This window comes from Crinia signifera, chromosome 4 (genome assembly GCF_055691185.1).
Source record: "Crinia signifera chromosome 4, ASM5569118v1, whole genome shotgun sequence".
Taxonomy (NCBI): domain Eukaryota; kingdom Metazoa; phylum Chordata; class Amphibia; order Anura; family Myobatrachidae; genus Crinia; species Crinia signifera.
In genome coordinates, this window is record NC_139220.1 from 28,307,526 (window position 1) to 28,329,411 (window position 21,886).

Sequence of the window (21,886 nt, forward strand, 5' to 3'; positions counted from 1 at the left end):
AAGTGGAATAGCCTCCCATCAGAGGTGGTAGAGGCAAATACAGTTGAACAATGTAAACATGCTTGGGATAGGCATATTGATATCCTTACAAAGAAATAAGGATCAAAAATGGTTTGAGGTAACATGTTTAAAAAAGGGGCAGACTAGATGGGCCAAGTGGTTCTTATCTGCGTCACATTCTAGGTTCTTACTGGCAAGCTAGGAAAAGTCTGACTCTCCATAAATAAACCCCACATGAAACAAGTCTTAAGTTGTGATCAAGTTAGTAAATATAGAGCATTGTTTAATTGAAATAATTGCTATAGTTTATTTTCATTGAGTAGTGCATTTCGCTATGCATCATATAATACGCAATATGGTCAAACAATCTGTATTCTTTTTATGATGTTGGTATCAATATTTCCCTTGTTTGATGATTGTATTTGGTTAGATTTGCTATATGATTATGTGACACCCACGCTTAGGAGCTCAGTCGTCCAGGGGGTTGGTAGACAATAAACGAAAGCAGGCTTGAGAGCGCAGATGCAATTGAACAGGAGTGATTTTATTCTTCACTTTATAACAATAAGAAATATTACGGCCTCTGGTGAACCAATCTCTGTACCCACCAGGTCAATGGTACAAGATACTGGAATAAACAGTAAAAACAATAAATTCTCAACATACCATACATAATATACTAACAGTACTTTGGCCTACGTTAACTTGAGTCTAACTGGTACCGGTACCCCATTTTTATCCAAGATCCGAGTTTAGGATTCGGCCTGTGTACAGGAACCAATGTACAGTTCCCGGGGGAGGTGTCCCTATGGGGCAACCCGGCCTTCCTACGGATAAGTAGCCGGAGGGTGACTCTTGATCTCTGGCCTTCCTACGGATAAGTAGCCAGAAGGTCACTCTTGAACTCTGGCCGAGGTAATGGTGAAATAATCCTTGTCGTGTAATACTGTGGAAGGCAAATGAACTGTCCTTGTAGCTCAACAAGAAAGGATTAACTGTACTCCAATGGTTTACAGGACTAAAAGCAATGAGAGCTATATTTCCATGTCCATGCACTAGATGGGGCTATTCCCAGGCACTGTAATACAGACACTGTCCTGTAGACGGGGCTACCTGGGTCTTGTACTGCAGCCAGGCGGCCTACTGTAATTAGAGTCCTCCTTTGCATAGGCCCTGTTAACATGTGGGATGGGGACCAGTTACTCTCTTTCCCCACATGGCCTATTACATTAACTTGGTGTAGCTGAAATGTCACTGAGTCACAGGGATCAGCACATCCCTAGGATACCTATTAATATAAGGCTCCTTTCTGCTCTCTTCTTGTTTAGAGTGTTACCCTTAAGGCAAATGTTCTGTGTATAATAGAAAGTCTGGAGTAGTGTTCAATGTGAGTGTACAGGGCAACACATACTCACAATGTCCAGGGTTAAAAGGCACCCGAGTGCTGAGCCCTTCTCACTGATATCTGTACAGCAGGGATTCCACTGCAGCTGCTGCTCCCACTCTTCTCTGTACTTCACACAATCTGTGCTGGTATGATGCCTACCACTGCTCCTCATGGTCTGTCCTGCATCACTGTGCACACTGCTGCTCCCAGCTGTAACACACCTGCTCTGTATCTCAGCACACTGCTGCTCATGGCTGTAACATGTTCTCTCACTTTCTCAGCACACTGCTGACTCTCCCTTTAGAGCTCCCCCAGCTCCTAGCTCTCACAGCATGCTTCAAGTGCAGTCTCCTTTTTACTTCCACTTCCTGTCCCAGCAGCCTGCTCACATGTGTTCTTCCCCTGCAGTCATCTCTGGGTCCTAAAGTCCTCCTCATTTCACAGCTCATTGCAGACTCCTGCTATTCACAGTACAGTAAAAGGGAGTTAACCCCTGCAGTCTCTAGGGAAGATTTACTATACTTTTTGGGTGTCAAACAAGAGAGGGGCATCAGGCTGTGGGCTGCATGCCTCAGCAACTGGCAATGCAGAGACAGGCTGGCACTTGTAGTTCCACAGCAATCCAGGGGTACTACATTCGCCCACACTTTTTCATGTGCGTGTCCTCACGCATCAACAGCTAATTGCAACGGGAACAATCAATATTCGTAACTGGCGGGCAAGACATTCCTTATGCTTCTAGCTGCTAGAAATTCCTTTTGGATCTTTTTCCTTGCCTTCTTGATGCCTGCTGTAACCACAAGGTGACTTCCTCCTTACTTATCGTGTGGTACTCAACATCGGGTCCATGCAATTCTGGGAAGAGCCAGGTCACCTTTTCCTTAGCTGCACTAGGGTCTTCTTCCGGGGCCTTACACTCAGACTTTGCTACATCTGACTCTTTACTATAGGATTCCAAGGCTCTAGATCTCTCTGCCACAACCAGTTGCCCCACAGCTTCAATGGCTCTTTCTTGGTCAGTCGCACTGGAACCTGTTGGTCTGGGGTTGGCTGTGCTGGAACCAGTGTGTTCTACCACTTTACTGCCCTCCATTTCTCTTGGTTCTGGGGGAAATTGCCGCCTGACCACATCATGCAGCTTTGGTTGCATTTTGTTAAATCCCCGGGGTCTTTTCTCAACAGGCAAATCTTTGCTGGGTTCCTCTCTACCTTTACTGTAATGGTAATCTTGCTGGCAGTAGCGTGGAGGCTCTCTGAAACATGGACAGTGCCCATGCTGGCTGCCCTCTGCGGCATGTCTGTTGCCTTGTACTGGAGCCCCATTCGGACCGGTCACATGTACAGCCTTGATGCCTTTCCTCCCGTTTGCTAACTCAAATTCCACCATTTCGCCACTTCTCAGGCTCCGGAACCAGTTTCCTGGATTTGTTCTCTGAATTGCTGTAAAATGTACATACACGCGTTGTCTGTTATCTGTTCTCTTGATGAACCCATACCCACGTGGTACACTGAACCACATGACATGACCGGAGATCCTTCTTGGGTTGGTTCGCTCACTATGCACAGCATTTTGTACCCCAGACACTCTCATTTGGCTCTGGAATACTTCAGACGGGCCTGCATTCCTGGGTTGTCCTTTCCAGGGTGGTTCTCCTTGTGATGGTCTACTTGAGGGTTGTTGACAATTCCTCTCAAAGCGACCACTTTGTCTACATCGCCAACATATTGGTCTCCCTCGAGCATGAAACTGATTAGTCACCCATCTTCCCGTCTCCTGGGTAACGTCCCATCTGGATTGGTGCTTCACTCTGCGTTCTGAACGCCATTCCCCGTTTCTGTATACAGTCTGTTCTATTATCTGGTTGGCTAGGGTCTTTCTCATCTCTGCAGTCATTTTGAGGAGTCCATCCAATGCTACAGACAATTCCTTAAAGGCTTTGTCATCTGCAGTGGGGTTGCCTTTATGCACTTCCATGTCCGATCCTGTTCGGTATGACGCCATATGTGACACCCACGCTTAGGAGCTCAGTCGTCCAGGGGGTTGGTAGACAATAAACGAAAGCAGGCTTGAGAGCGCAGATGCAATTGAACAGGAGTGATTTTATTCTTCACTTTATAACAATAAGAAATATTACGGCCTCTGGTGAACCAATCTCTGTACCCACCAGGTCAATGGTACAAGATACTGGAATAAACAGTAAAAACAATAAATTCTCAACATACCATACATAATATACTAACAGTACTTTGGCCTACGTTAACTTGAGTCTAACTGGTACCGGTACCCCATTTTTATCCAAGATCCGAGTTTAGGATTCGGCCTGTGTACAGGAACCAATGTACAGTTCCCGGGGGAGGTGTCCCTATGGGGCAACCCGGCCTTCCTACGGATAAGTAGCCGGAGGGTGACTCTTGATCTCTGGCCTTCCTACGGATAAGTAGCCAGAAGGTCACTCTTGAACTCTGGCCGAGGTAATGGTGAAATAATCCTTGTCGTGTAATACTGTGGAAGGCAAATGAACTGTCCTTGTAGCTCAACAAGAAAGGATTAACTGTACTCCAATGGTTTACAGGACTAAAAGCAATGAGAGCTATATTTCCATGTCCATGCACTAGATGGGGCTATTCCCAGGCACTGTAATACAGACACTGTCCTGTAGACGGGGCTACCTGGGTCTTGTACTGCAGCCAGGCGGCCTACTGTAATTAGAGTCCTCCTTTGCATAGGCCCTGTTAACATGTGGGATGGGGACCAGTTACTCTCTTTCCCCACATGGCCTATTACATTAACTTGGTGTAGCTGAAATGTCACTGAGTCACAGGGATCAGCACATCCCTAGGATACCTATTAATATAAGGCTCCTTTCTGCTCTCTTCTTGTTTAGAGTGTTACCCTTAAGGCAAATGTTCTGTGTATAATAGAAAGTCTGGAGTAGTGTTCAATGTGAGTGTACAGGGCAACACATACTCACAATGTCCAGGGTTAAAAGGCACCCGAGTGCTGAGCCCTTCTCACTGATATCTGTACAGCAGGGATTCCACTGCAGCTGCTGCTCCCACTCTTCTCTGTACTTCACACAATCTGTGCTGGTATGATGCCTACCACTGCTCCTCATGGTCTGTCCTGCATCACTGTGCACACTGCTGCTCCCAGCTGTAACACACCTGCTCTGTATCTCAGCACACTGCTGCTCATGGCTGTAACATGTTCTCTCACTTTCTCAGCACACTGCTGACTCTCCCTTTAGAGCTCCCCCAGCTCCTAGCTCTCACAGCATGCTTCAAGTGCAGTCTCCTTTTTACTTCCACTTCCTGTCCCAGCAGCCTGCTCACATGTGTTCTTCCCCTGCAGTCATCTCTGGGTCCTAAAGTCCTCCTCATTTCACAGCTCATTGCAGACTCCTGCTATTCACAGTACAGTAAAAGGGAGTTAACCCCTGCAGTCTCTAGGGAAGATTTACTATACTTTTTGGGTGTCAAACAAGAGAGGGGCATCAGGCTGTGGGCTGCATGCCTCAGCAACTGGCAATGCAGAGACAGGCTGGCACTTGTAGTTCCACAGCAGTCCAGGGGTACTACAATTACCTTATTGTGCGGTCTATTTGTAATATTCGGTACTTGTGTAGTTTCACGGCACCACTTCCCAGCGGATCGCATCGCATGCAAATCGTATGCAAATATCGCATTCGATTTGATCCGCGATGTGATAGCACATCCCCACTATCCACATCAGCCCGCAGCGTGGCGAGCGCATGCGGTACGCGTCCTCACGACATGTTCATACCCCACTATCCACGTCGGTATGGTGTTGATTTTATAAAGTGTGGCGAGTGCAGCGAGCCACCGAGCCCGAAGCATGGCTAGCGCATGCAGAAAATGAGCCCGAAGTGTGGCGAGCGGACGCAGAAAACGAGTCTGAAGCACAGCGAGCGAACATGGATTACTTGACGTGTATTCCGTGTCCCCTTGCCATGCTTTGGGCTCATTTACATGTCCCCTCGCGGCTCGGTGGCTCGCCGTGCTCACCACACTTTATAAAATCATATCCACGCCGACGTGAATAGTGGGGGTATGAACAGGTAGAGAGGATAAGTACTACGTTCCCTTGCGGGGCTCGACACCCTTCGGGCTGATGTGGGTAGTGGGGGTGTGCTAAATCGCATTGCAGATCGAATCGTATGCAAATGTCGCATGCGATTTGCATATGATCCGCTGGGAAGTGGCGCCGTGAAACTACACAAGTCCCTAATATTCTGCCTTGAAAAAAAACAAAGAGTATAGAGCATTGCTGGCGTAACCAGTCCTAGAGAACTACTCTTTCCCGATCCCTCGACACCTGGGTCAGGGTATTGGGCGTGTTTGACAAGTTGTAAATCTGAATACCCTAATCCCGACCAAAAATTATCAGATCAGTAAATCTGGGATTGGGAAGAATTGTCCTGATTCAGTGTTGTTCCAGTTGTATTGTGGGTCCGGTAGGCAGATAAATGGGGGCCTTATGCCTTGTCTAAGTCTAATTTAATAAGATTTGTGTGGGGGCCAAGCCCGAAAATGTAGACATTTAGCCACTGACCTGTAATCTTCCTGTGGCTGGTATTGATGTGAGACTAAAGTCTCAAGTGTATTTATATGTAATTATTCTGGTTTTACGGATGGCTGAGTTCTCTTTATCTGTGACTTAGCTCTATTGAATCTAAATCACTTGAAGATCAGTGTCGGAAATAACATGAAAGATTATAACATTCCTACACAAAATAAGGAGAGGTAAGGCACAGAGGAAAGTGAATGAAGCAGTGAAAAAATTGGAAACGTTGCTCGTGGCAACCAATTAGCTTTGAGGTAAAATGTATTCAGTGCATTCTATAAAATTATAGGTAGCAGCTGATTGGTTGCCATGGGCAACTTCTCCACTGGCTAATTTCTTCAATCTTTCACTGCTTTATACATCTCCCCCTGAGGAAAACATGGCATACACCCAAGTGGTGCACCACACAGCTCACTACCATATTTGGGCAATCTGTTCTATAAATGAACAACATCATAATTGAACTTCTGTGAGGAGGCTACTTATGCATGTGAGACTCACTTTCCTATTGTTACAGTGTTTTCCTTTCTCTGGATCTACCAAATGACTATTTCTGAATGGTTGGACTTGATGGACCTTTTTTAAATATACTGAATACATAATACAGATTTTATAGCATCCACCAGAAGAGGCTTTGCTTAATACTGAAACCAAACTGTGAGTGTAGGAAGAACTCTATCAGGCCGACTAATGACAATCCAGTGAGAATCCAGATGAATGATGAGCTGATGTACATGGGCTTCAGCCTGTAGGGAGAGTCAGAATATCAGTGTTTAGAGTTCTATATATTATCACATATTTATAAAAATATATATAATACACAAGTTGTGTGATTATACATCATTAGCTTTGTCACTCTTTGCCATAAATAGAGATTATCGCTGTTACTGCAGTGACCATGGGATGACATTCTACTGGTTAGGAAGCTCCTATATAATTTACATCAGAATCCTAGAGCACCAGTGAAGGTCTTCTGCCTACAACAGCTGCCTGTTTTTTTCCCCCCTTAGTGTATTACTGTATGTACCCATCGGTACTTAGGATGCTGCCAGGTCTTCAACCTCAAACAGTAGAGGCTGATAAAATTTACAGTATATAAACAGATTTTGCTGGAGTAGTAGTATTCAGGCTAAAACTGCACATAAAAGACACAGTTAACTGGAGTACCAATGTAAAGCATTAGGTATATTTAAGAAACTACCAGGAACTGGTAGTTGCAAGGATTTCACAATGAGGCAGTATGCAAACAGTGGATGTTAACATTAATTGTTAGAGTAATACAGTTCCAAAAAAAAAAAAACATGATCCTTTGGCACTGGCGATATTCAAAGTGAGGAGTGACTACAAAGATCTGCACCATAACGGTTGCAAGGTTCTAACACAATGGCTTCTATCGTTCACAATAAATATCATGGCAATAGATATATATAGTCACTTAGAGCAGTAATGTAATAAATACGAAACAAGAAACCATAGTTGAAATCCAAGGCTGATAGGTATGTTGTTTTTGCACAGGAGTCCAATGAAAAATAGCAGTGGTAATTACCAGAGATTTCAGAATAGCACATGTGGTATATACAGCAGCAAGTTATGCCCATGCACTGAGCATTATGGCAAATACTAGAAGCAACTAGAGCAACGTTGGAAATTCAAGCACTTAGCTGAGAGAATATCTTCAGGAACACAGAAAGAAAATCAGGAACTGTTCAAGGAAATAGACTGAATGACAAGGTTCCAACTAGGAACTAAAAACTCTCACCAGTTGGGAAGTGCCAGACTGCTTGGCTTTTACCTGGAACAGGGACCAGTAGAGGAGCACCAGGCAGACCAGCCCCCTTAATAGAAACTTGGGGTGAGATTTAATAGGATGAGAGATTTAAAAAGTGAGAGATTTGGGAAAAAATCTCCAGTTTTTTAAAGCGGCAATCATTTACACTGCAAAACCAGTTTGATTTTGCAGTGTAAATGATTGCCGCTTTTAAAAAAACTGGAGATTTCTTCCCAAATCTCTCACTCTCACTCTGAATATCTCATCCTATTAAATCTCACCCTTGATGCAGTTTAGAAGCTGCATGAACTAACAGGCGTTCCACTTCCAGCTGCTAAGCAACAGACAGGAACAAGGATCACCACTGCTTACCAGAGTACCGGTTGCCAAGCAGTGCAGTTGGCATGATGCAGCGTCCCAGTTGCCTGGCAACTACTGGGACCCACAGCAGAGATGTCATGATAATTCTTTTTTTTTTCCCCCAGCAAGTTTTTCTCAGAGGATGAAAGGTAGCAAACCTACTGGTGGGCCGGTGTACAGTTGAAAGTCTGCCCATGTCTGAGTGCATCCAAATGCAGCTAAGCAGCGTGCTACACTACTAACATGGGCGTATCTAACTTTGTGACCAAAGAGGTGGAACTGGAAGGGGAAGAGGCTTTTCTACATACAGCCCATGCAGAATAAAAGCAAAAATAGGACTTTTTAGGATACATATATTTTGCATCCAGTGCAGCACACTGACCGTGACCTATTAAATCAGGTGCCTACGCCTAAATGCGCTCACATCTCAAGATGCCTAAAGCTTGGCATACAGGGGCGAATATATGCATTGTTTTTGCAGCGCAATTTCATCTAAGACACGCCCCTCCCAAATCTGTATATCTCCGCCGTTTGCATTCTGTCAGTGATAATTGTGCAGAGATGGCTGTTTCGGCATAAATATCTGTGTGATCAGTCTTTTTTGTAAACCAGAAAAGGCTGTGTGTCCTGCCACGCAGAAATCAGGGCTCCTAACAATGCATCTTCTCTACACCTTATCTCCCTTTTCTGCAAAATGAAGGGGTATGGATCATTGGGTTGATTTACTTACTGTTAACCTAATTATGGTCTAGCCAGTGATCCAGAAGATTGACCCCATAAAGGTCAACAGGGATAAAAGGTCAACAAGGTCAATAGAGGAACCTGTAAAAGGTAGATGCCTGAAAAGGTAAATTTGGGTAAGGTGCTTCTCTCCTCCACCACTGCACTTGGCACAAGTTACTATTCCCAGTCATAGTCCTCGTAGAAATAAAGTTGGGAGAGAAAAAAAAAACTTGCATCAACCACCTGTCTACATGTTGACCATTTGTACTCGTCAAGCAGTGTCTGATTAATATGCTAATTAGGCTGCAGCTTAGGATGCCAGGACTGGGGGGGCAGCCATAGTCAACATGGACACCGTCAAAGTGTACCGCGTCCCCTCGCATGGATCACTAGGCTCGGCACACTATTCTATTCTCCCATCCCTAGTGCAGGTCCAAGGGCCATTTGAGGTCCAAGGGCCATTTGCATTGAGGCATAATGCCTTGGGGGCCATTTAAAAAAAAAAACTTACAAATCATCCTGCGGCAGCTGTCCCATGCTCCGGCGGCTGCTGCAGGTTAGGAGTCGCCGGTCTGTGTGGTCCGGCGGCTGTGCAGGGAGTCTCATACTGGGGAAATCTCGTGAGAGGTCGGTAGCTCTCGTGAGATTTTGCCTGTACTTGACTCGCTGTACAGCCGTCGGGCGGGTGGGTGGGCCACAAAGACCGGCTACGGGGGCCATATACGGCCCGCGGGCCGGAGGTTCCCCATCGCTGCCCTAGTTGATGGTAGGGCATGAAATACCATCTGTCGGCACATGTGATCAGGTCCTGGTGCAGTGTGGGCCCCCCTGGGACTCGGGCTGTGGGCCCTGCATTATAAACTGCACCAGTACTTAATCCTCTCTGCCTCACACATGTGCAAAAAGCCATCTCTGAATGTTTTCTGTAAATAATCAGTTTGATCAATACAGACCATGGTGCAGTTAGTTCAAAATCTGTAATATATATATATATATATATATATATATATATATATATATATATATATATATATATATATATATATATATATATATATATATATACTATCAGTTTCTACTTATTGAGGTGTATGGTTCCCTCTAGTGGTGAAATAACAGCTGGCACCTGCAAGTTAAAATACCGATTGCATTTACAGCCCTCTAATAATATATGACCACCCAGTTATTTTAGTATTTGTCTCTGGATATTTGTCTGGGATACTCTCATGTCTCATCTCTCGGCCTCTGCGCTTTTTCTTCCCCATGACCATCTCCAATCTGCTTCTCTTTTTCTGACACTCTTCCCCATTTTTATCTTTTTCTGTTCCCAAAACACCCCCCCTCTTTCTCGAGAATTTCTTTGCCCTTCTCGGTCACTCTCGGACACCACAACGCAGAACAGGACAGTGCCCTTTATTAAAATACACTAGAGAATTCTCTGCATATAAAATATCATAACTTAGTAAAATAAATACTTAAGAAATGTTTTCTGTAATAGCAAACATAGTAGTGAGTGAAATGCAGATAAGAAAGAGGGTGGAGATATTCACACTAATGTGGAATACTGTAATGGTGAAGGAGCAGGTCAGTTTCTCTCTCTATAGGCTGATCGTCCAGTTCTTGATCAATTATCATTGGCCGTCAGACTGCCATTGGGTGGGACGTTTAGAGAAAGGTTTGTCAGTCGCACAGAGGTAGATTTATTGTAACAAACGGGTGGACCCTCATAGCATAATTGATTAATTGAATATATGTAAATGCGAGGGTGTGCTACCAGAGGCACAGACAGGGTCCTGAGGAAGCTTTTTTGCGAAAGCGTACACTCGACTAACTACACACCTAGTGTGTCTAATACCCCACTTTCCCCTCCCCACTTACAAACTGTATATATATTTGTTGTTGGCTACATTGGGGTTTCCGTTGGACACGGTCCCCAATCAGTACACTGACACGGTCTCTGGCGCCAGAGCCGTGTGTGTCCCTGCCTGTTCTAGATCCACATGAGCGAGGGAGTGCACACAGGCACACCTCAGACTCAGCTCTGCGGTTGGAACGCAGGTTGTGGAACTACTGGCTCCAGCAAGCCTAACAGCAGCGCTGAAACGGCATCACATCCGTGTTCAAGCGCGTGCTGGTGGCTGCACTAAGTGAGCCTCAGGACTATCGTGATACATTGTATATGATAAAGTTACAAACCTGACTTATCCACATTACATGACTTTGGTAATATAAACAAGTCTTCCGTGCCACACTATATCTATTATAAATAATAACGGTGATAACGGGTAGTGGGGTCCCGCTAGGTGAGGATTCTTATCCTTTTTAAAAATCACTATTTGTTGTCTTACGTGTTGTCCAGTCCTTTTTATATCTTCGCAACTATTTTAAATGAACTCAATAAAAGTGATGTTTTACTAAGTATTATTTCTCTAGGTGCACCAAGAAAAGGCACTCTTTTCTGTCCTCCTTAAAAAATGCCATTGGGTGGGGCCTGACACTGAGAGCATCCAGTAAGTGGACTGCATGTCATATGTGCAGCAACTTCCTGTACTGTAAGCTTACTGTGGGGATACGTGTGGGTGTGGGGATAGTTTTTATTTTAATAATTTAAGTTGGTAAGCCTTGTACTTCAGGTTAGAGTTGTATTAATTTGTGCTGACATATTTTGTATCAGCAGTCCGCTTTATAGTATAGATTAGACTTATTATTGTTTATGTATGTAGAACATACTTGCCGACTTCTATGCTGCCCTCTCCGGGAGAGGGCAGCCAGCTCACTGAAGTGGTGGGGGCGTGGCCATTGCCGGGAGGGGAAAGGGGCGGTCTGGGGGCGGAGCAACGGAGGGGCTGCTCTATTGGGAGTGTGGCTATAGCAAACTCGTCATTTTAGCCCCGCCCCCGGCAGTGCAATGATGGTGTTTCAGTCATTGCACTGCGGGGGGCGGGGCTAAAATGACGCGATCGCGTCATTTGACCCGCGGACCCCCCTGCCGGGTGGGGGGTCCCGGGTGATGGATGGAAATGCGGGAGGGTTGCCCCCCTTTCTGGGGGGCCGGGAGGGGGACCCGATTTCCGGGACCCTCCCGGCCTTTCCGAGAGGGTTGGCAACCCTGATGTAGAACCCTATATTAGGGATCTTGTGGGTCTTTGCCAGCATGCTGCTCAATAGGGAGGTAAGGCGGGTTCCAGATAGCTGATAGACTACTTCTAGTTAGACAGTCACTAGATTGACACCAAAAGTTAGACATGTATTAGACATTGACCAAAGTTAAGGCCCTCATACACTATGCGATTTGGGCACAATTTCACCCGATTCAAAAGAATCGGGCTGTGAAATCAGGCCAAATCGCACATGTAGACATCCTGTCCGTCCGTCTGACGTGCTGCACATGAAGTGCCTAGTTGTGTGTGATCCCTCCCAGGATGTTGCCGGGACAATCAAGTCGGACTTGTCCTTAAGATCGGAATCATACTAAAGACAGGTACGATTCTGCTCTTTTTACATAGAATCAGTTGCACGACATGTCAAAATCAAGGGATTGGAGCCCAAATCGTCTTGGTGTATACCCAAGATTAGACATAAATTAGTTATACATTGACTCAAGTAAGACCTGCATTAGTTAAACATTGACTAATATTAGACAAGCATTATTTATACATTGACTAAAGTTAGACCTGCATTGGTTAGAAATTGACCAAAGTTAGACATACATTAGCCACTGACCAAAGTTAGACATGCATTAGCCACTGACCAAAGTTAGACATGCATTAGTTAGACATTGACCAAAGTTAGACATACATTAGCCACTGACCAAAGTTAGACATGCATTAGTTAGACATTGACCAAAGTTAGACCTGCATTATAAAAAGTAGGTTTTTGTGCTGAGCTCTATACCTATATCTTACTGTGGTGCACTGAATAAGTAGGCAATTTATATGTGGTAACAATATTTTACTTGATAAACAAAATAATAAAATTAATAACATGTGATACAGTTGCAAGTGCCTGGTCAGTCCCATCTCCTGTACATACACAGAGCTGCTGACACAGAGACCGCGACCGCAGCACTGTGTATGTAGAACATACTTGCCGACTTCTATGCTGCCCTCTCCGGGAGAGGGCAGCCAGCTCACTGAAGTGGTGGGGGCGTGGCCATCGTCGGGAGGGGAAAGGGGCGGTCTGGGGGCGGAGCAACGGAGGGGCTGCTCTATTGGGAGTGTGGCTATAGCAAACTCGTCATTTTAGCCCCGCCCCCGGCAGTGCAATGATGGTGTTTCAGTCATTGCACTGCGGGGGGCGGGGCTAAAATGACGCGATCGCGTCATTTGACCCGCGGACCCCCCTGCCGGGTGGGGGGTCCCGGGTGATGGATGGAAATGCGGGAGGGTTGCCCCCCTTTCTGGGGGGCCGGGAGGGGGACCCGATTTCCGGGACCCTCCCGGCCTTTCCGAGAGGGTTGGCAACCCTGATGTAGAACCCTATATTAGGGATCTTGTGGGTCTTTGCCAGCATGCTGCTCAATAGGGAGGTAAGGCGGGTTCCAGATAGCTGATAGACTACTTCTAGTTAGACAGTCACTAGATTGACACCAAAAGTTAGACATGTATTAGACATTGACCAAAGTTAAGGCCCTCATACACTATGCGATTTGGGCACAATTTCACCCGATTCAAAAGAATCGGGCTGTGAAATCAGGCCAAATCGCACATGTAGACATCCTGTCCGTCCGTCTGACGTGCTGCACATGAAGTGCCTAGTTGTGTGTGATCCCTCCCAGGATGTTGCCGGGACAATCAAGTCGGACTTGTCCTTAAGATCGGAATCATACTAAAGACAGGTACGATTCTGCTCTTTTTACATAGAATCAGTTGCACGACATGTCAAAATCAAGGGATTGGAGCCCAAATCGTCTTGGTGTATACCCAAGATTAGACATAAATTAGTTATACATTGACTCAAGTAAGACCTGCATTAGTTAAACATTGACTAATATTAGACAAGCATTATTTATACATTGACTAAAGTTAGACCTGCATTGGTTAGAAATTGACCAAAGTTAGACATACATTAGCCACTGACCAAAGTTAGACATGCATTAGCCACTGACCAAAGTTAGACATGCATTAGTTAGACATTGACCAAAGTTAGACATACATAAGCCACTGACCAAAGTTAGACATGCATTAGTTAGACATTGACCAAAGTTAGACCTGCATTATAAAAAGTAGGTTTTTGTGCTGAGCTCTATACCTATATCTTACTGTGGTGCACTGAATAAGTAGGCAATTTATATGTGGTAACAATATTTTACTTGATAAACAAAATAATAAAATTAATAACATGTGATACAGTTGCAAGTGCCTGGTCAGTCCCATCTCCTGTACATACACAGAGCTGCTGACACAGAGACCGCGACCGCAGCACTGTGTATGTAGAACATACTTGCCGACTTCTATGCTGCCCTCTCCGGGAGAGGGCAGCCAGCTCACTGAAGTGGTGGGGGCGTGGCCATCGTCGGGAGGGGAAAGGGGCGGTCTGGGGGCGGAGCAACGGAGGGGCTGCTCTATTGGGAGTGTGGCTATAGCAAACTCGTCATTTTAGCCCCGCCCCCGGCAGTGCAATGATGGTGTTTCAGTCATTGCACTGCGGGGGGCGGGGCTAAAATGACGCGATCGCGTCATTTGACCCGCGGACCCCCCTGCCGGGTGGGGGGTCCCGGGTGATGGATGGAAATGCGGGAGGGTTGCCCCCCTTTCTGGGGGGCCGGGAGGGGGACCCGATTTCCGGGACCCTCCCGGCCTTTCCGAGAGGGTTGGCAACCCTGATGTAGAACCCTATATTAGGGATCTTGTGGGTCTTTGCCAGCATGCTGCTCAATAGGGAGGTAAGGCGGGTTCCAGATAGCTGATAGACTACTTCTAGTTAGACAGTCACTAGATTGACACCAAAAGTTAGACATGTATTAGACATTGACCAAAGTTAAGGCCCTCATACACTATGCGATTTGGGCACAATTTCACCCGATTCAAAAGAATCGGGCTGTGAAATCAGGCCAAATCGCACATGTAGACATCCTGTCCGACCGTCTGACGTGCTGCACATGAAGTGCCTAGTTGTGTGTGATCCCTCCCAGGATGTTGCCGGGACAATCAAGTCGGACTTGTCCTTAAGATCGGAATCATACTAAAGACAGGTACGATTCTGCTCTTTTTACATAGAATCAGTTGCACGACATGTCAAAATCAAGGGATTGGAGCCCAAATCGTCTTGGTGTATACCCAAGATTAGACATAAATTAGTTATACATTGACTCAAGTAAGACCTGCATTAGTTAAACATTGACTAATATTAGACAAGCATTATTTATACATTGACTAAAGTTAGACCTGCATTGGTTAGAAATTGACCAAAGTTAGACATACATTAGCCACTGACCAAAGTTAGACATGCATTAGCCACTGACCAAAGTTAGACATGCATTAGTTAGACATTGACCAAAGTTAGACATACATTAGCCACTGACCAAAGTTAGACATGCATTAGTTAGACATTGACCAAAGTTAGACCTGCATTATAAAAAGTAGGTTTTTGTGCTGAGCTCTATACCTATATCTTACTGTGGTGCACTGAATAAGTAGGCAATTTATATGTGGTAACAATATTTTACTTGATAAACAAAATAATAAAATTAATAACATGTGATACAGTTGCAAGTGCCTGGTCAGTCCCATCTCCTGTACATACACAGAGCTGCTGACACAGAGACCGCGACCGCAGCACTGTGTTAACCACACGTGTGCCGCGCTCACACGGACCTGAGCACTCTTGTTAACACTGGCACCCTAAGCTGCACCATCCACACCCTTTTCCGAAAACCTGCACACTTACAATTTACGTCATAAAGGGGTACCCGAAGATATGCATACTTGTACAGACCTCATTATCTGATTTGCGGGATGCCGCACTCAGAAAAACTGGACTTTTGCAGATTTGTACTTTATCTCTCCCCATAAAGAAGGATAAGTGGACAATACTTGATTCTTAAGGATTCAGGGTAATAAGGAGACCGCCCCCCACAGAGTCTGGCACGACGGGCTGCAAGCCTGGTGCGCATTCTTAGGGGACCTCGATCTCAGACTTATTGAACCCAGGCACTCGCAACTGTATCACTTGTTATTCATTTTATTCTTTGGTATATTAAGTAAAATATTGTTACCACATACAAATTGCCTACTTATTCAGTGCACCACATTAAGACACAGGGATAGAGCTCAGCACAAAAACCTACTTTTTATGACTGTCTATTTATCAGGACGGTGAGGTCAGACCGTACCTAGTGCTTTGCCGCTAGTCCCCAACAATAATCACTCGGTGCGCAGGTATACTACCACGCACTCCATTAGATATGCATTAGTTAGATATGCCAATGCACTCAATATCCCGACATCCGACTTTTTTTTTATTTATTTTTTTAACTGACTTGTGCATATTTTAATATCCCAGTGGGCACAGAGGAAGAATAGAAAAGTGTGCAAAATGCAGCGTGGCACCATGCCCAAAGCACGGCGAGCGCAGCGGTACTCTTACACGTGGTCCATGTACACTGATGGTTTTCCATTTTGACAGTTTACATGTCTAACGCCTGTCTCGCTCTCGGTGTTGCCCTATTGACATTGTCTGTGAGCCATACCATACTGGGTAAGGCTGGGCAGGAATTTTACACATTTACAATGCACGAGGAATAGACAATAGGCAAGAATCCGACCTGGCTCTTTGTGTGTGCAACACTCCCCGTCCCACATGCAGGGCGCTGGGAGATGGAGCTGATTGGCCAGGCCGGCAGGTATTTACCAGGTGTGCCCGATGGGCAGTCCGCCCCTGCACTGCACAATGCATTACAAGGCCACTTACCTTCCTTGGGCAGAATTTGTGTAGCCATGGAAGTATTGGTAGCGGGCGTACAGGTAGATCAGGCCACAGAGAGCAGCGACTCCTTCATAACAATGTACAGGAAAAACATGTAAGTTATGAAATATTCCTGTTATGTAGCCAATAAGACATTTTACCATACAAACAGCATAATAATAGTAATTAGACTGTTCGGTACTCTTTACTTAGAACGGCGCCCACGATTTTGATCGTGGGCATCGTTAGTAAAAAATCCTGGCCATCTCGGGCATTGAATGCACTAAAAAATCGGGTGCGATGCGACCGACGCGATGCCCGCGATTTCCCATAGGGAACAATGTTAAATGTCTCAATTGACCCGATTTTCCTGTTCAATGCCTCAATTGACCCGATTTTTCCATAGGAAACAATGTTAAATGGCCCAAAGAGGCCAAATAGGCACCCTGAAGTGTGAAATGGCCCCCACAATTGTTAACGCCACCCCACGATCAACGTGAACCCGAAGCGTGGCGAGCGGCGGCGGTACGCGTCCTACGACCTTTAAATACCCCCACTATCCACGTCGGCATGGAGTTGAGAATAAAAAAGTGTGGCGAGCGCAGCGAGCCTCCGAGCCTGAAGCGTGGCGAGGGGACGCGGACAGCTGTGAAGCCCGCGAGGGGACGCGGATACCTGTGAAGGTATCCGCGTCCCCTCGCGGGGCTCGCTGCGCTCACCACGCTTCGGGCTCGGTGGCTCGCTGCGCTCGCCACACTTTTTTATTCTCAACTCCATGCCGACGTGGATAGTGGGGGTATGAAAAGGTCGTAGGACGCGTACCGCTGCCCCTCGCGGGCTCGCTGCGCTCGCCACGCTTCGGGTTGACGTTGATCGTGGGGTGGCGTTAACAATTGGGGTGGCCATTTCACACTTCAGGGTGCCTATTTGGCCTCTTTGGGCCATTTAACATTGTTTCCTATGGAAAAATCGGGTCAATTGAGGCATTTAACATTGTTCCCTATGGGAAATCGCGGGCATCTCGTCGGTCGCATCGCACCCGATTTTTTAGTGCATTCAATGCCCGAGATGGCCACGATGGGCGCCCTTCTAGGTAAAGAGTACCAACTGTTCTAATACAAAACAGGGGGTTGGAATATTCCTTGCAATACAAACGTTTTCACTGTAGAGATGACATTAGAACTGATTATAGGCAATTACTGTGTATCACCAATTACTGTTTATACAGTGATTGTTTATTGTCATTTATACATCTATTATTAACATCACTTTATGTGCAGTGCCAGAGCTGGCCTTAGGCATAGGCAAACTAGGCAATTGCCTAGGGCATTTGGAATGCCCAGGGGCATCAGCAGCTTCTGCTGATTAAAATGATATGCAGCATGCCTATATTCTGTGTGAGTGAGGCTGTATCTGCATATGAAATAGTGTATTCATGGAAATCACTGTAACATAGCATTCCGTATGCAGGTACAGCCACAGTCGCACACAGAATATAGGCATGCTGCATATCATTTTAAAGCTCCTTGTGTGTCCTGGTCACATAACAATGCAAATAAGACGAATTTTCAGCAAAAAAGGCACCCAACGTTAGCAGAACTGCACAGGAGCTGCATGGCCTATTGAGGCAAGATGTATGAGGAAACATCTGTATCCAAGCAGAGGCAGAGGTCACAGTGTTAGCGGCTGTGCGAGTGCTGTCTGCGGGTGGGTTGGTTGTGCAATAGTGTTCGCATAAGTGTAAGGGGCATTATGTGTGTCATGTATAAATGCATTAATAATGTGCGACGTGTAACAGGCATTATGTGTGTCATGTGTATAAGGGCATTAATAATGTGCAACATATGCGGCTGTGCGAGTGCTGTCTGCGGGTGGGTTGGTTGTGCAATAGTGTTCAGCATATGTGTAAGGGGCATTATGTGTGTCATGTATAAATGCATTAATAATGTGCGACATATGTGTAAGGGGCATTATGTGTCATGTGTATAAGGGCATTAATAATGTGCTACATGTGTAACAGGCATTATGTGTGTCATGTGTATAAGGGCATTAATAATGTGCAACATATGCGGCTGTGCGAGTGCTGTCTGCGGGTGGGTTGGTTGTGCAATAGTGTTCAGCATATGTGTAAGGGGCATTATGTGTGTCATGTATAAATGCATTAATAATGTGCGACATATGTGTAAGGGGCATTATGTGTCATGTGTATAAGGGCATTAATAATGTGCTACATGTGTAACAGGCATTATGTGTGTCATGTGTATAAGGGCATTAATAATGTGCAACATATGTGTAATGGGCATTATGTGTGTCATGTGTATAAGGGCATTAATAATGTACAACATATGTGTAAGGGGCCTTATGTGTGTCATGTATAAATGCATTAATAATGTGCGACATATGTGTAATGGCCATTAGGTGTGTCATGTGTATAAGGGCATTAATAATGTGTGACATATGTGTAACAGGCATTATGTGTGTCATGTGTATAAGGGCATTAATAATGTGCGACATGTGTAACAGGCATTATGTGTGTCATGTGTATAAGGGCATTAATAATGTGCAACATACGTGTAAGGGGCATTATGTGTGTCATTATGTGTATGAAGGGCATTAATAAAGGTTGGCATAATGTGTAACAGGCATTATGTTTATAAGGACATTAATAATGTGTGTCATGTGTAAGGGGCATTACTGTGTGTTATTATCAGCGGTGCCGAGAATAATGGGTAGGGGGTACAAATTACCCAGGCCAAAGTCTGATGGAAGGGCCCAGTGGGGGCCCCGGGCCCCCTCCCCTTAAGTGACAGAGCAGCTGCAGCTCTTCTCCTCTGCCCAGCACACTCTGCTTTGTGCTGGGTTGCAGCGTGGCCATGGAGGTGCTTAAAATACAATATTTTCTCAGGTTTTTTTTCTAAGGGTATAATGTGAATAATGTGAGGAGTAATGTATATAAGGTAAAGTGGTACTACTGTGTGATGTAACGTGAATAAGGGACACCATCGCATGATATAATGGGAATAAAGTTGCACTACTGTGTGGCATAATTTGAATTGGGGGTACTATTGTTTGGCCATGTCCCTTCCCAGCAAGAACACACCCCTGTTTGGGCTGCGCACCGAATGTGTGCACTGTTTTTATTTAAAATATTGCGGATAGGAGCACCAAAATGATGACTGCTATGATGAGGGTTGATGGTGCTGGGAAAGGAGAGCAGGGTCAGAGGCGGAACTAGTGGCGGTGCTAGGGGACCCCAGCCAAAATCTTGCCTAGGGCGTCATTTAGGCTAGGGCCGGCTCTGTGCAGTGCCATAATGTCTCATACATCCTGCGCTTAATTGTACATGCGCAGTGTCCCGTGGGCTGGGGAGACCGTTAGGGAGCCTGGTGTGATCAGCGCTGTTCTGCTTTGCCAGCCCATGATCACTGCTAACAATGCGGGAGGTTGTTTTTTTTAAATTCAATAATGTTTATTGTTTATTGGAATTTTCTGTTACAGATTACAAATACAACCACAAAACAAAGCAAAGCAAAGAAACAAAGAAAGAGAAGAAGACACGTTGCTCATACTTATGGCCATAACAGGTGATTGACATTACATTCTGGGAATACACTGTCTGCCTGACGGACATGCCAGACGCTCAAGAAGTGAGAGCAACAGTTTTTGTAAATCATACAAAATCATATGTGCAATAGAGAAATAAAAGAAATACAGACAAACCGGTATCTCTGTGTCCAATTATTATTGTATGATATTAAACATATGTCTGCAGCTAAAGGCACGATATATCTGGTAAAGTGCATGTCTGGCTGCACAAAACTGTACATATGTTCTGTTTCTATAGGTTAACATCCTGCTGCCCGCTGCCCAATATTGCTCTGTGACTGGATTACACTGCACACCAACAGCCTCTTGTTGGAGGAATATGTAATGAGTTGCACTTATCCTTGTGTATCAGTGCTTAAATCCTATTGGCTGTGAGCTACCAATTGTAAAGTTTTTGGGAATATGCTGTTACTATATACGGAAATGATGATGTTGATAATATTAAAATTCTTCACTGTAATGTCCTGACTCCTGCACTAGGTGGCGTGCAAACACTAAAGAAATTCCCACCAGTCATTTCTCCAGCTTATGTATGTATTGTAGACATGCATTGGTTCAACCACTGAAGGCAGACATGGCTTAGGTCGACACCTAAAATAGGTCAACATGCTTAAGGTCAACATGGATGGAAAGTCGACACAAGCATTAGGTTGACCATTGCTAGGTCCGCAGTCAAAAGGTCAACATGGCATTTTTTACTGTTTTTACGAAGCGTGGCAAGCGGACGCAGAATATGAGCCAAAAGCGTGGCGAGCGGACGCGGAATACATGTTAAGTAATCCGTGTCCCCTCGCGGGGCTCGCTGCGCTCACCACACTGTCTAAAATCAACTCCACGCCGACGTGGATAGTGGGGGTATGAAAAGGTTGGAGGACGCGTACCGCCGCCCCTCGCGGGCTCGCTGCGCTCGCCACGCTTCGGGTTGGCGTTGATAGTGGGGGTGGCGTTGTACAATTAAAATTCAAATTGCATCGCATGCCGCTATATTGCATGCGATGCGATTGTATAAGATGTACTACGATCAAAATCGTCGGCGCCGTGCTAGGAAACAAGTACCTATTTTTTTGTAGACACACAATGCCTGGACACCAGCCAGTGTCGGGGCTGCGTGTGCGTCAGCGACAACTGGAGCAAGATGTCAGAATGGTCAGTGCCACCAAACTGCGGGTGACTCCTGATTGCTATATACAGTCTGACGATGTCACCTCCGCAAGATTTTTATTAACATGCACTTTTTATGTAGAAATGAGTTTTATGACTAATCGTGCCCTTCTATGTACAGTACATCCTGTGTGGGCCCATATACAGATAAGAAGGGCTGAACTTTCATTTTTCATATTCAGGATGTGGTATAGGTTCTGCCTCAATCATTATGTGCAGAATGCATTAATATTCCTGTTGTTTTTAGTTTAGTTCTATTTCCCTGTGCCCTAAATCTCCCCCATAAATCGCCTCTACGGGGTTGTAGATAACTTTGAACTAAGTTCATGCTGGATGATTCTAGAAAGTGTTCTCCCTGTGTGTGAGTATTGTTTCCTATTGCAATGTTATT

At 45.3% G+C, this 21,886-nt stretch overlaps 1 protein-coding gene across 1 annotated transcript in view; it reads right to left on the reverse strand.

The window, feature by feature from the left end:
• Positions 1 to 5,654: 5,654 nt before the first annotated feature.
• The window catches only part of LTC4S (leukotriene C4 synthase), a 32,841-nt gene continuing 16,609 nt past the window's right edge, over positions 5,655 to 21,886 (reverse strand). Inside the window, exons 4-5 of the mRNA XM_083179584.1 lie at positions 16,735 to 16,816; positions 5,655 to 6,718 (exon numbers count right to left, since the gene is read on the reverse strand). Coding sequence (XP_083035710.1) covers positions 6,583 to 6,718; positions 16,735 to 16,816 — 218 coding nt within the window. The 3' untranslated portion in view covers positions 5,655 to 6,582. The remainder of the gene's footprint in view (positions 6,719 to 16,734; positions 16,817 to 21,886) is intronic.